This window comes from Medicago truncatula, chromosome 5 (assembly GCF_003473485.1).
Source record: "Medicago truncatula cultivar Jemalong A17 chromosome 5, MtrunA17r5.0-ANR, whole genome shotgun sequence".
NCBI lineage: Eukaryota > Viridiplantae > Streptophyta > Magnoliopsida > Fabales > Fabaceae > Medicago > Medicago truncatula.
The window spans coordinates 11,656,118-11,668,602 of NC_053046.1; the positions used below are offsets into that span (position 1 = coordinate 11,656,118).

General features: G+C 32.0%; 1 protein-coding gene across 1 annotated transcript; it reads right to left on the reverse strand.

Moving 5' to 3' along the window:
* Window positions 1-2,338: 2,338 nt before the first annotated feature.
* LOC11409569 (DEAD-box ATP-dependent RNA helicase 5) lies at window positions 2,339-8,032 on the reverse strand. Its single transcript, XM_003612642.4, has 13 exons — window positions 7,491-8,032; window positions 6,475-6,602; window positions 5,210-5,317; window positions 4,971-5,051; window positions 4,588-4,666; window positions 4,349-4,434; window positions 4,218-4,274; window positions 4,066-4,133; window positions 3,901-3,969; window positions 3,676-3,769; window positions 3,066-3,230; window positions 2,846-2,938; window positions 2,339-2,718 (listed from the first exon to the last, which is right to left on the reverse strand). Exons 1-13 carry the CDS (start codon window positions 7,936-7,938, stop codon window positions 2,623-2,625), a joined length of 1,572 nt encoding a protein of 523 aa, XP_003612690.1. The 5' UTR covers window positions 7,939-8,032; the 3' UTR covers window positions 2,339-2,622.
* Window positions 8,033-12,485: the final 4,453 nt, after the last annotated feature.

Below are 12,485 nucleotides of genomic sequence, written 5' to 3' on the forward strand. Positions count from 1 at the left end.
TATTTGTGACACTTAACTTCCTAACACCAAAAGTTATAGATATTCAACAAAGAGTTCAAAGAGTCGTATAACAACGTTGTATCTCATAATTCCATAAATTTAGTTTTCAAGAAGATTGATTTTACCCTCCAAAAAAATATCTTCGTGTTTTTGCATGCTGCTGAGTCGAGCCGCCACCTTGGAATGGCTCCGTCTTAGTTCCTCCTACCAAGCTTTGGAACAAGTCATGCTGATAAGTAAGCAAAACACACACGCAAAGCATGCATATATTGGGATGTTGACCTCATATAAGTTATCTATCTTTATTACTATATCTCAGATAACCACACACACACACAATGAAGGGAAGTATGAACTATCAAGGGCTCCCCTTAAATTTATTATCTATATCTTATTTTAATTTAATTTATTTATTCGACATGTAATACATAATCAAATTTGAGAAAGTCTTGAGTCAACATCATCAAACTAATATAAGTGGATTAATTGATATGTATGTAATACTAGTATGAAAAAAGCTTTACACTTGCATATAATCATATCTTATTAATCTTGTTCTTTTATCAAGTCATATCATATTAACTATTAATTTGTTATATTAGTTTCTAAATATTTTTTTACAAATTTATTAGTTATACTTATTTCTAAGTTAAAATTATTATTTTCAATAACTAATTTATGCTTCAATCATATACCATAACTAAAGTCTTCAACTCTTAATTGGCTCATTGCGTCCAAAAAAAGAAAACTCTTAATTGCCTCCTCATAGTATCTACATAGTAATGTCCTTTAGGTCCACTATGGGACTAATGTATGATTCTTTTCACATTGATATTTGAAGTTGTTAAAAAAGTTACATTGATATTTAAAGTTGTATCTACATAGTAATGTTTTGTTAATATAATTGAATTGTTAAAAAAAGTTACATCATGATACTTAAAAGCTGTGACGAAATATTCTTATTTTTGGAAACAAATGGGTCGCTATTCCCATAACATCATCTAACACTAGAAGACTTGGCCTACGCAACCCATGCATATGCTAACAACCCATGTTTGCAAGAGCGTCTGCACACGAATTCGCCTCACGATAAGAATGACAAATTTTCACTTCTCACTCCAAAGCAAGCAATCGGCAAATTTCTTAAATGAGACTTCTAGCAACAACACTGAAACTTCTATTATATTAACAAAACATTTTTATGTAGAAGGGTATAATTACTTTTGAAAGATACGAAGATTTTAACCTAGCAGAAAATATTAAGTTTTTGACATGAGAGAAAATATTAGAATAAATTCGATGTTTCCTTAATTAACAGGTTTTGGGATTGGCATTTGCATTTGCATCAGAGAAGATCATTTTAACTTCATATTTTCCAAATCAGAATGGTTCCCTCCTTTGTGTTGGGTAGATGAAGGAGAAGCTGACAGACTCTTGCTTGCTATGAAATAGGTACATGAAACATTCCCAAAATAATGGTTCCCTCCTGTGTTGGATCCTACGTGTTGTTAATTTCAACAATTACAATGAAGATGTCTCTGAGTTCGACAATATAATGGAATGTTGCAGACAAGTCGATGAAACAGTTCATGTTTTAGTAAAAAGTAGTCGCATCGTTAGCTAGTGTCTACATTCATTTGATAGCATAAATGTATTCAGCAATTTTCTATTGAGGAGATGCTATAAACTTTACTTCTTAAGAAAAAAAAAAACTTTACTTCGTAAAAAAAACGATACCTAATAAATTATGGGGGGAATGTAACATTTACATTTTACCAAAAAAGAGACACTAAAAACAATTGTTTCACCCTCTTTTCCTTATTTTGCTATCATTAAAATAGAAAACAAGCCTCAATCCAAGAACACTAGCATCATGAATTTGAAGAGGACGACAATTCCAAAACAAAATCAAATCATTCACGGGTTTGCTCCAAGCATTGTCGACCAATCTGTGTGGAAATCATCCTCCCTCATGGTGGGAGTTAAGTGTCCAATCATGAGTAACGAACTTCTGGATATGCAGGTTGAGGACAATGGATGATTCTATTTTGTTTTGAAATGGTTTTGGGATGGGCGCCTGGTAAACTCCATGGTCCCCAACTAGCTTGAGAGTAATCAATACTAACTCAACCTCTAAGAATAACAGCTCATTCAGCTTTCTGGATGGTATCCAACCCACTAAAACCAGAAAACCTGGCAAGCTAAAACAAAAATGCATTTTCCATTCGTTTTCACTTCTCTCCTACATTTCACCCTTATTTCTTTCCTCGCTAATTCTTTTTCAACTAAACAAAGGACAAGGTTACAAGTGTGACAAAAATTTAACTAGATCAATCAATCAAAACTACAAAACCTCAAATGTTTTTGAAAACTTAAAATCATACATAGGGGCTAAAGATATATGATAACTCGATTATCAACTTGAGTTGCAGGAACAAGAATAAAAGCTCCCAATACAAACCGATACATGGTACAACAAAAATGGAATAGCTAATCTACTTTTAACTTCAACCATTATCTTATTTCCTTTTTGAAGAAATAAATAATGAGACAAAAAAAAAAACAATAAATAACCGCTTTCACATATTCATCCAACCAAAAATAAATGTAAGTCACCAGCATTTAGTCTTCATCGTCAGAGTTGTCAAATGTTATTTTTTTAGACTTTGGAGCATCAACAGGAATTTCCTTGAAGTGAGCCCCATAAAGCTTGGACTCCTATATATTAAAGCAGAAAGTTATATTTTAACAGTAAAAAACAAATAAAAGTTCATCTTAGTAGTTTCATGAGAAAGAAAAAAAACGAAACTGGTACATAGACAAAAGTAGAGAAAATAAAACAAACCTTTTTCTTAACATGTGTGCCAAATTTCAAAAGATCGTCTGGAACAACTTGTCCTGCTTCTCTCAAAACGTTCACAAGCTCCCCAGCAAGTCCCTGAAATATTCCCATTCATTCATGTGAGAGAGGATAAAGAAGACAAACGCCACTTATATATAACAGAAACAAAGGACATGGGAGAACTGAAGGCTATAATATATTCAGAAGAGAATCAGTATTCTACCTTATTCAGATGTGTGAAGAATGTATGGGCAACACCTTTCTTACCAGCTCGTCCAGTCCGCCCAATTCTATGAACATAATCTTCTAGAGTTAGAGGAAAACTAAAGTTGATCACTACTTCAACATCTGGAATATCTAATCCTCGTGCCGCCACATCAGTAGCAATCTGCCCATTAGATTGAGAAAACAAATAAATAACTAAAGCAACAATGACATTGAGTGGAGACTAATTGAGTGATTATGTTAAATCATGAGAATCTATTATCCTAATAATCACTAGTCTATCCTTTTTTGTTAAGGACCAAGGGGAATAAAAAAGTGGATTTGAATTCATCTACATGTTGTAAAACTATAACTTCGAAAGGGAGAAGGAAATAAGAACAGAAAAATCTGCATAAAAAACATAGTCTTAACTAGTAGAGAAAATAAATCGGAAAAAGATAGCAAAGAAACAATTAGAAAATAACAATTATCCAACATACCCAAAGTATTGCAGAAAAAACAATCAAAAGTTATGGGACACAGCAATAAACCAGTTCATACATATTTTTTGGCTTCCGGGGCAGCAAACTGATATGATTTAACAATAATAACAATATAAAACAGCATACCATCAAAGGACAGCTTCCATTCTTGAATAATGATAGTGCCTTTGTGCGCTCATGCTGTGATTTGTCACCACTTATTGACACTGCTTTCCAACCCCTGAAGACATTATTTAACTTATCATTAGTCGCTATTACAATTATACCAGCAATAACTTGTAATCAGGTACTTTCACCAGGTATATATTATTAAAAAAATGTAAACATATTGTGACAATAGTAGTATAGTACCCTTGTTGAAGCATTTTCTCCACCCGTGTGGTTTCCCATTTGTACAAAACAAAAACAAGTACTCGATTCCTGAGAAAAAATACGATATTTTAGCAAAAAGAGGAACTTGACAACCGTAAAAAAAAGGAGGAAATTGAATGAACACAGAATCAAAGGCAGACATACTTTTGAGATTTGTGGTATTTTTCTAGTAAAGCAAGCAGGCGCTTATCACGTAAACGCTCATCCAATACCTATGAATTTATCAGGAATTATTAATATTTGTTAAAAGGATATAAACATTGCATATCAAAATTTAGATTTGATAACATTCACACCTCAACTATTTGCATGACATCATGATTGGCAGATAAATCCTCTGAGCCTACAACAACCTGTCACAAGTTTAAATATCTTTCGCCAACATATATAAAAACAATTCAAAGCTTTTTAAAATGAAGATACATACTTTTACAGGGTTGGGATCCATAAATTCCTGAGCCAAGTGATGAACTGCTAACGGCCATGTGGCACTGAACATAACCATTTGACGAGCTGTTGAAAATTACACTCACTTCAGTGAAACAAAAAATAAGCTGGGAAATGATTGTTGAAACAAAATATATCTATGCTCCGAAGAAATTAGAAGGAAGGAGTTATTAAACAGAAAAAAGAGATGATAGCTGATAAAAATGTCTCATCTCATACCAGAACATGTCTGACCAAGTATAGAACGGACTATTTGTTCAAAACCCATGTCAAGCATCCGATCTGCTTCATCAAGGACCTAGAACAAAGAAATCGTAACTTATAAATGTTCATTATAGATTTATAAGCCGGCATCTACTTCACAAACAAAATAGAATTGAAGTAGAACAAATGACCATAAAAAATATAAGTGGCAATTGTCTATCCAGAGTCGAAGAAAATTCAGTCGAAATGCAAATGTATATAAATTCAAGATCCAGTATATTTCAACACTAATGATAAGAGAGAACAAGGGTACTATGCTACTATTGTTGCAAATATTCATTGAAACAACAACTAAAGAGAGGACAAAACAGAATTCTGACAATCAGTTAACAGCTTACCACAAAAGATACTTCTTGTAGGCGACAGATACCCATTTCAACCAGATCTTGAATACGACCGGGGGTTCCAATGACAATATCCTGGATTAAAAAAAGTAGAAATAAACTATTTAACTGTCTATGAGAAAAAGAGGGAAAGAAAAAATCTACCTAAATAAGGAAGTAAATCAGAATGAAACTGTAACTTGCATCTGACTGAATACAAACCATCAAAAGGAAGGAAGAACTTGATGACTTACAATGCCAGATTTTAGTGCAGAGATTTGTGCTCCTTTGGGGGTTCCACCATACAAACAAACTGATTCCACGCCACAAGATTTACCAGCATCACACAATACATCTGATATCTGTAATTGAATTAAAGAAAACTATTAGCTACATTTTTTTATTTCGTGAATCAGTAACAACATCTAATACTCACAGCTACATTTTATCATTTGGTGAATCAATAAATGGATCTAGTACCCAGTTGGAAATTTAAGACAGTCACCAGAAATAACATTCTACTGTACTAAAAATATAACATCCTCTCTATTGGGTTGGGAGAGTGAATTGTAGAACCCAATTAACAGGTACGATCAAAAGAAAAACTATTAAGATCATTCTGAAATATCTGCAATCAAATTTCGGCTATAACATTCCATTGGAGGAAGAGGTATAACTTGTAAGTTAAAACAATGTAATGAGGCATCCATATTAGCTTCTTACACGATTTAAGTGACCAATAGCAGGTGGGAGCACAAGTATGATAAACGGTTTGATGTTCTATTGTATTGTATGTATAATTATTAATAGAAAAGTGGGTGGCTATCAACCAGGTCATTTACACAAACCTTTTGTATCAAGGGAAGGCTACTAACATAACTACTGAATTTGAAAGACCAGTTATCCACGGAAAGAAAAAAAAAACATTTTCAGTAACTTGAGAAAAACACCAAAAAAATTATCTCACCCATTATCAAGGTAGAAATAGATGAAAAAAATTGAGAAATGAATCAAACTTATATATCATGTGAAAATACCATGCGACTATGAAAAAAAAAACTTTGAAAATTCTCTCACCAATTTTCCCCTTTCCAATTTTCATTCCTATGAAGCAGGCCAAAAGTAACCCTATTTTTTTAAAAAAAACTAAAATACAAGCGATAGAAGAGAAATGAAAATTAGTAATTTCCCACTCATAATATCAGGATCCATTAACAGTTTCCAACTCATTCCCATGTCATTTGTTTCCCAATCAAAAACAATTTTCCACTCATTCCCTTGCTGTTTGCTTCCCAATCAAAAGCTAGATGTTTCAAAGCAAAAAAATATATCGAAAATAGAAAGGCCAAGTTCATAGAATTAAAGGATCAATGAAAGTAGCCATACATGATGCAATATTGCTATTTCACTTAGCACCAAATAAATAAAATTTACACATGAAAGATGAAACTAACAAATATAATAGGAGTTAAAATTGAAATAAAAAAATGAACAATCCAGTTTATTAACAGAAACATACTTGTTGAGCTAGCTCTCTCGTAGGAGAGAGCATAAGGCAAAGAGGATTCCGACCCTTGGACGAACCCTTACTCTTCCGCTTATTCATAACATGCATAATAGCTGGTATTCCAAAAGCAAGTGTCTTCCCTAGTAACAAAAAGAAAAGATATTTACAAATCCACACTTTGGATTGTACAAGTTCATTCAATTTTTACAAATGCATAGTTACATTTTTATATAATGTTAAATAACATATTACAAACTAAATAGCAATAACATGAACATAATGCATAAAGACTTTTTACATTCTCATAACAGTTGGATCATTAAAAATATTTGACTTTAATCATATCTAACTCAAAAGTCATGCAAATGATGATTTTGCCATAGATTGACAATATAAAAAGTTTTATATCTCTATATTGAGGCCCTAAATAACTTAGTTTGCCGCTTATAGCATTAACAATTATCATATATAAGCTATTTTTATAACAAAAGATAAAATAAAGTCAAATTGTTTACGTATAAGCTGTTTTCATAAGATATCCTTATGAGCTTATGGAAATAAGCTGAAAACAGCTTATGAACATGGGGCTATTTGGATTGGCTTATTTGAGCTTATCTACTAACATAAACACTTGTCAAAATGTTTTAGAGTGTGTATGAAAACAACTTATGACACGTTCATTAGCTGTTTGCTTATTTTCATAAGCTCTCCAATATAGCTTATGAAAAGTTATAAATTATACAATACCAATTTAACTTTATTTTATCTTTTGTTACGGAAGTAGCTAATACTTAAGCTGCAGATGAAGTTATTTATCCAAACAGGGCCTTGTTTTCTCAATGTTTTCTCAAATTCTTCCAAACAGTCTCACAACAAGTACTTATGTAAGTAAATAAGCTCAAATAAACCATTCAAACAGACCCTAATACTAAATATTAATATTACAAAGTAACAAATAACAATTATAAAATAACCACCAAAATGATAATCAAATTCAATTAATTAATGCAGTAAACATCAAAACTAACCTGACCCAGTAGCCGCAATTCCAATCAAATCACGACCATCCAACAAAAACGGCCAAGCACGTGATTGAATCGGAGAAGGTTTCTCAAAACCCTTACAACACTCAAGCACATTCTCCGGTAGCCCCGAATCCTCAAACCTCTTAACCGGCGTGTATTTCTCATCTCCGGCATTCTTCCCTGTCACCACAATCGGTTCATCCGACGCAGAAACCGACACACCACCAGCGTCGTTATTTTCCTCTGATTTGTTATGCTTTTTCTTCTTCTTACTTTTCTTCTCTGATTCGGTGTCGTTTTGAAGATTGGTTTCGTCTTGGTGCTTTCTTTTGGGAGTGGTTTCTTCGTGTTTGTTCTTTTTGGTCTTCTTCTTGGAGGATTTGAGTTCGGTGTTGTTGTTAAGGGCTTGTTCTGGTTCGGTGGATAAAACGGCGTCGTTTTTGCGAGCCATGGTTCGAAGAAAATGGAGATGGAGGAAGGTGGCTGTGAAGTGAAGTGAGGATGCCCGAAAACTGAAAGGGGTGGTAATAATAAAATAGAGACAATTTATAAATTTTTAGGGTTTTGACTTTTGACTCTCTAGTGGGAGATATTTTGCTCTATTGCATAGTATAGTAGCACCTCCAATTGAACTAACCTCTATTGTAAATATAATCTAAATTTTCACTCTCTTTTTTAATGACCCAAGCAATATAGTATTATTATAAGATAATATGTTTAATGGTTTAATTTGAATAATGTGATGGTCTAAACTCCCCTATCCATTTTATATATAATGTAGAGATTGAAGAGCTTTTGAAATGATAAATTAATCTAAACTGTGTGTCGTTGTTATTAGATTATAATGTAAATTTTTCATATTTGAACAAATCGATGGTTTGATAATAAATGATATTTGAAAGAAAAAAAAATATAAACGCATCTAAAAAATTGTATTTTGTTTTTACTTATAAACAAACAAACAAAATTGTAATTTGCAACTTATGGTATATTGTAGGTGTTTTTGTAGATAAGTTATTTCTATAAATTATTTTTATAAATTATCCTGAAGACTTTATGGAAGTAAGCTGAATATAACTTATGAAGATGCATCAATTGTTTTTGTAAGTTCTCTCAGACAATTTCATACAAAAAAAATTATCTTTTAAATGATACCGTCATTTTCTTTTTTAGGCTATGTTTGGATTGATGGAGAGTGGTGGAATGGAATGGAATGGAGTGGGATAAAACCATATTCCATTGTTTGGTTTTGCAAAAAATGAATGGAATGGAATGGAGTGTGATGGAACTCATTCCATCCAATACCACCCATTAAGCCAAATTTTCATTCCCCCCAAATTAGTGTGTATCCAATGGAATGGAATACATAAATAATACAATGACAACTATGCCCCTGCGTTTTCTATTTCATCAACTAATGTTCCTCCTTTCATCGTTTTTTTTTCTTCTTCTGTTCACTGCCTTCTTTCTTCTTGCCTTTCCCATACTTCATACTACTTCCCCATTTTGTTTCCGACATGTTTACTTACTACCGCAGAGAAATTGACTGGCAAATTACTATGCAACAATCGTAAATTATGTAAGAATCATTATGATGCACTGCACAATTATCTTCAATTCTAACTAATTAGTATTATACGCTTTTTTTTTTTTTTTTTCCGTTTATGCTTATTATGAACATGTATTGACTTGTTTATTCTAACTAATCAGTGCTGAACATTTTTTTCAATTACCCATGTTTATTATGTATTTATTTATTAGGGTGTTACTTGATGCCAAAATAAACATATATTGATTACACATTAATATTTTTAAACTAAAGGGTAAAATTGGAATAAAAAGTTATAACATGTTCCGTTCCGTTCACTTTCCAAACAATGGAGTGGGAAATTAGTTTCATTCCGTCTTGAAATATTCAAACAATGGAATGGAATTTTTATTCCATGACGTTCCATTCAGTCCCGTCCCATTCCGCTCCATTCTGTTTCGCTCCGTTAGTTTTAGATTATCCAAACAAAGCCTTAGGGAAATGACACTATCATTTTAGTCTTTAAAAATCTGAAATCAGTCAAATTAATTTTATACAATACTTTTAATAATCATTGTTTTACTTTGTATTTCAATTTGATTTTATCAATGTTTAAAAAATTTAATGATTAAACTAATGTTGAAGAAATCCTATAACAATGACATCATTTAAGACTCTTACCTGGTAACCAAACACGCACTTAATGAGTCGGATGATAACGAGTTGTCAATGACAACTCCACTTAATAACTTTACTCTTTTGTTGGGTAAGAAATTTAAATTAATAGTTAGACTTATAAAAATTAACGTAAGATAACCAATTTTTTATAATGGCCGAACAAAATCTTAGGTGGCTAATTCAATTTGAGAAATTTAAAGATTAAAGCGGACATAAACTCTCTCCTATGAGGTTTTGAACAGAGGGATTTCGATGCACATTGTTTATATTCTTTTTAATTATTGAAACTTCAATTAATAGAAAAAGACAAGTGGCTGAAATTCAACTGGACAATATGTTGACGACGGGAGAGAAGTTTTTTTTTTTTGAAGGAGACGGGAGAGAAGTTTAGATGTTAAATGTTTGTGGTTTTACCCTATGTCTTTTTTTGGATGATATGTTCATTTTCAACGCTACAAATTATTTTGAATGTCAAAGTAGTAATCTCCTCAAAGTCCAAAGTTACATATGCATGCATTTAAGTATAAGTATTGTGATTGTTTACAAAAATTATATGGTGAAGATTAACTTAGTCCAGAAATTTTAGCTTCCCTCCAACTAGTCCACCCTACTCCTTACTCTTAATATAGAATATCACCTTGCTAACTCAATGTGGGCATAAAATAATTAAAGGCACAAGTTTACTTATACTTGAAAAGTTTAAAATTCTCTAGAAATAACTTTTCAACCAGCAAAGGTTTGAGGTTTTTACAGTCATTTTTTTTAGGAAATTTGAAAATGAGTAGTTTAATTTTAAAATGTTATTTATTTTTTTCATACAAAGTAGCGAGACTACTCTCCCTCTAATTATTATTTTTTAGAGAAAATAACTTATATCATTTCATTAAAGATTAAATCAGAAATACATGTTGGAATATCATCAAAGACATGGAAGCTAGTACTAGATGTGGCTGCCTTAACTAATGCATGCGCAACCTCATTCGTTTGCCTCCTAATAAACTCGACATGAGAGTTTGTTAAATAATTTCTACATAATTGGATATTGCTATCCACAATAGAACCAAATTCGGTGACATCTCCACGACCTTTGTTGAAATAATCGGCTACTCTTTTAGAGTCAACCTCGAAGTCAACATTTGAAAGTTGAAGCTCTTGTATCCACCGAATTGCATGATATAGACCCTGAGCCTCCCCAACATCGACATAACAAACTGGAGTAAACCACATTGTTTTAGAGCAGACATGATTCCCATCTGAGTCTCGGATGCACATTCCAAATCCTACCTTATTGCAAGTATTTGAAAAAGAAGCATAAACATTGCATTTGTATCTTCCCCTCCTGGGTTTCCTCCAATTGAGATATTTGGTGGGAAGTGCTTGGCAGACCGGATAAATTGCTCTGACTTGTGGGATTTTGCTTACGATTCGCATCCCTCTAACCTTCTAAAAGGTGTTTAGCTCTTTCCAACACTGTAACATTCGAGTCTGATATCTATTGTCACAATTTGAGATTCCTAGTTTTCCACATGCTCCACATTATAGTGACGACTCTCCTCTAATTTTATGTGTCCTTCTTAATTTTAATATTGTTATTTTTTTTTAAAGTAGTTTTTTTTTTTAAGGAAAAGACCAATTTTAAAGTAGAATGTTGTTACTTGTATTTATTGGCATTTCAATCCGTCAAATATCCTTTACTCATTAAAAAAAAAAATCTGTAAATATTCTAACTAGTTTTTCTACATAATAACTCCCACTACAATATTTACGAGTAGTTGCCAACTTGTCCGCATGACTTCGGAGGAAGGAATATTTTTTTGGAAATGTTAACCCGTATTCCTGGGTACTGGTTAAGGAAACAAACAATAGTAGTTTTTGCATCGAAAAATGTGTAATTAATTTTTCAAAAATAAAATAAGTATCTTTTTTAATTTAATCTTTCCTTTTTTAGATACCTTAATCAGTGCCCCGAGGGCACCGGTTAACGCAACCCATATTTATTTTTGGATATAGATTTTGTTCCTTTTTATTTTATCATCTTCGTATTGAATTATTGATTTTTAATGAAATGAAGTTTATTTTGTAAAAAATAATATTATGATCTATACTTAGGAAATGAGGAAGTAACTACCTAGAAAATACATAGAAAGAAAGAATCGTGATCAGATTTCTATACCGTAACTTGACCAGTTCAATTCAACATAGGTTACGTAATTATCCACCCAGTTCTAATGAGCGGAGGAGATACATCTTGTTTACCTTTCAAGTTTCAACTAAGGATATAGTGTACATGAGTAGAAAAAAATATAGTTTAAGTAAAAAATATAATAAAGATAATGATGAAAAATTATTAATTTATCTTCATCAATAATTCTTTTATGTGATGAAAGCAAAAGTTTAATTCATTTAAAATGGAGATAGTAAATATCTATTGCTGCGTTAGAATCAAAGCATGCTTCTTGAGTCTTGACTATAATTAACACTTTTGTTGAGTAAAACTTTTTTTAACAGATTGCTTCTTCACCAAAACTCTAAAACAACCTTTCTCAATTTGTTACCTGAATTACTCTCTAGGTTGTTATCTGTATTATATTCAAATGACTTCACTAATCATTAATTAATTTTCTTTACATCATTGCGTACACTCCACTTCTTAGGATGTATGTAGCAAATCGATCCTGTAAATCGAATGAAAATAATATCTATATAAGATTATTATTTTTTAAATATGCTAGTCCTCCCCCAAGTAGTGTTATATTTGGAGGGACTTAAAACAAAAAAATAATTTGTCAAAC

Bases quoted from the DNA above. Each gene is read 5' to 3' on its own strand.
- LOC11409569 (XM_003612642.4), bottom strand. From the start codon at position 7,938: ATGGCTCGCAAAAACGACGCCGTTTTATCCACCGAACCAGAACAAGCC. The intron at 5,052-5,209 runs GTAAGTCATCAA...TTTTTAATCCAG, and splicing joins CTGCACTAAAATCTGGCATT to GATATTGTCATTGGAACCCC. The intron at 2,719-2,845 runs GTTTGTTTTATT...TTTAATATATAG, and splicing joins GCACACATGTTAAGAAAAAG to GAGTCCAAGCTTTATGGGGC.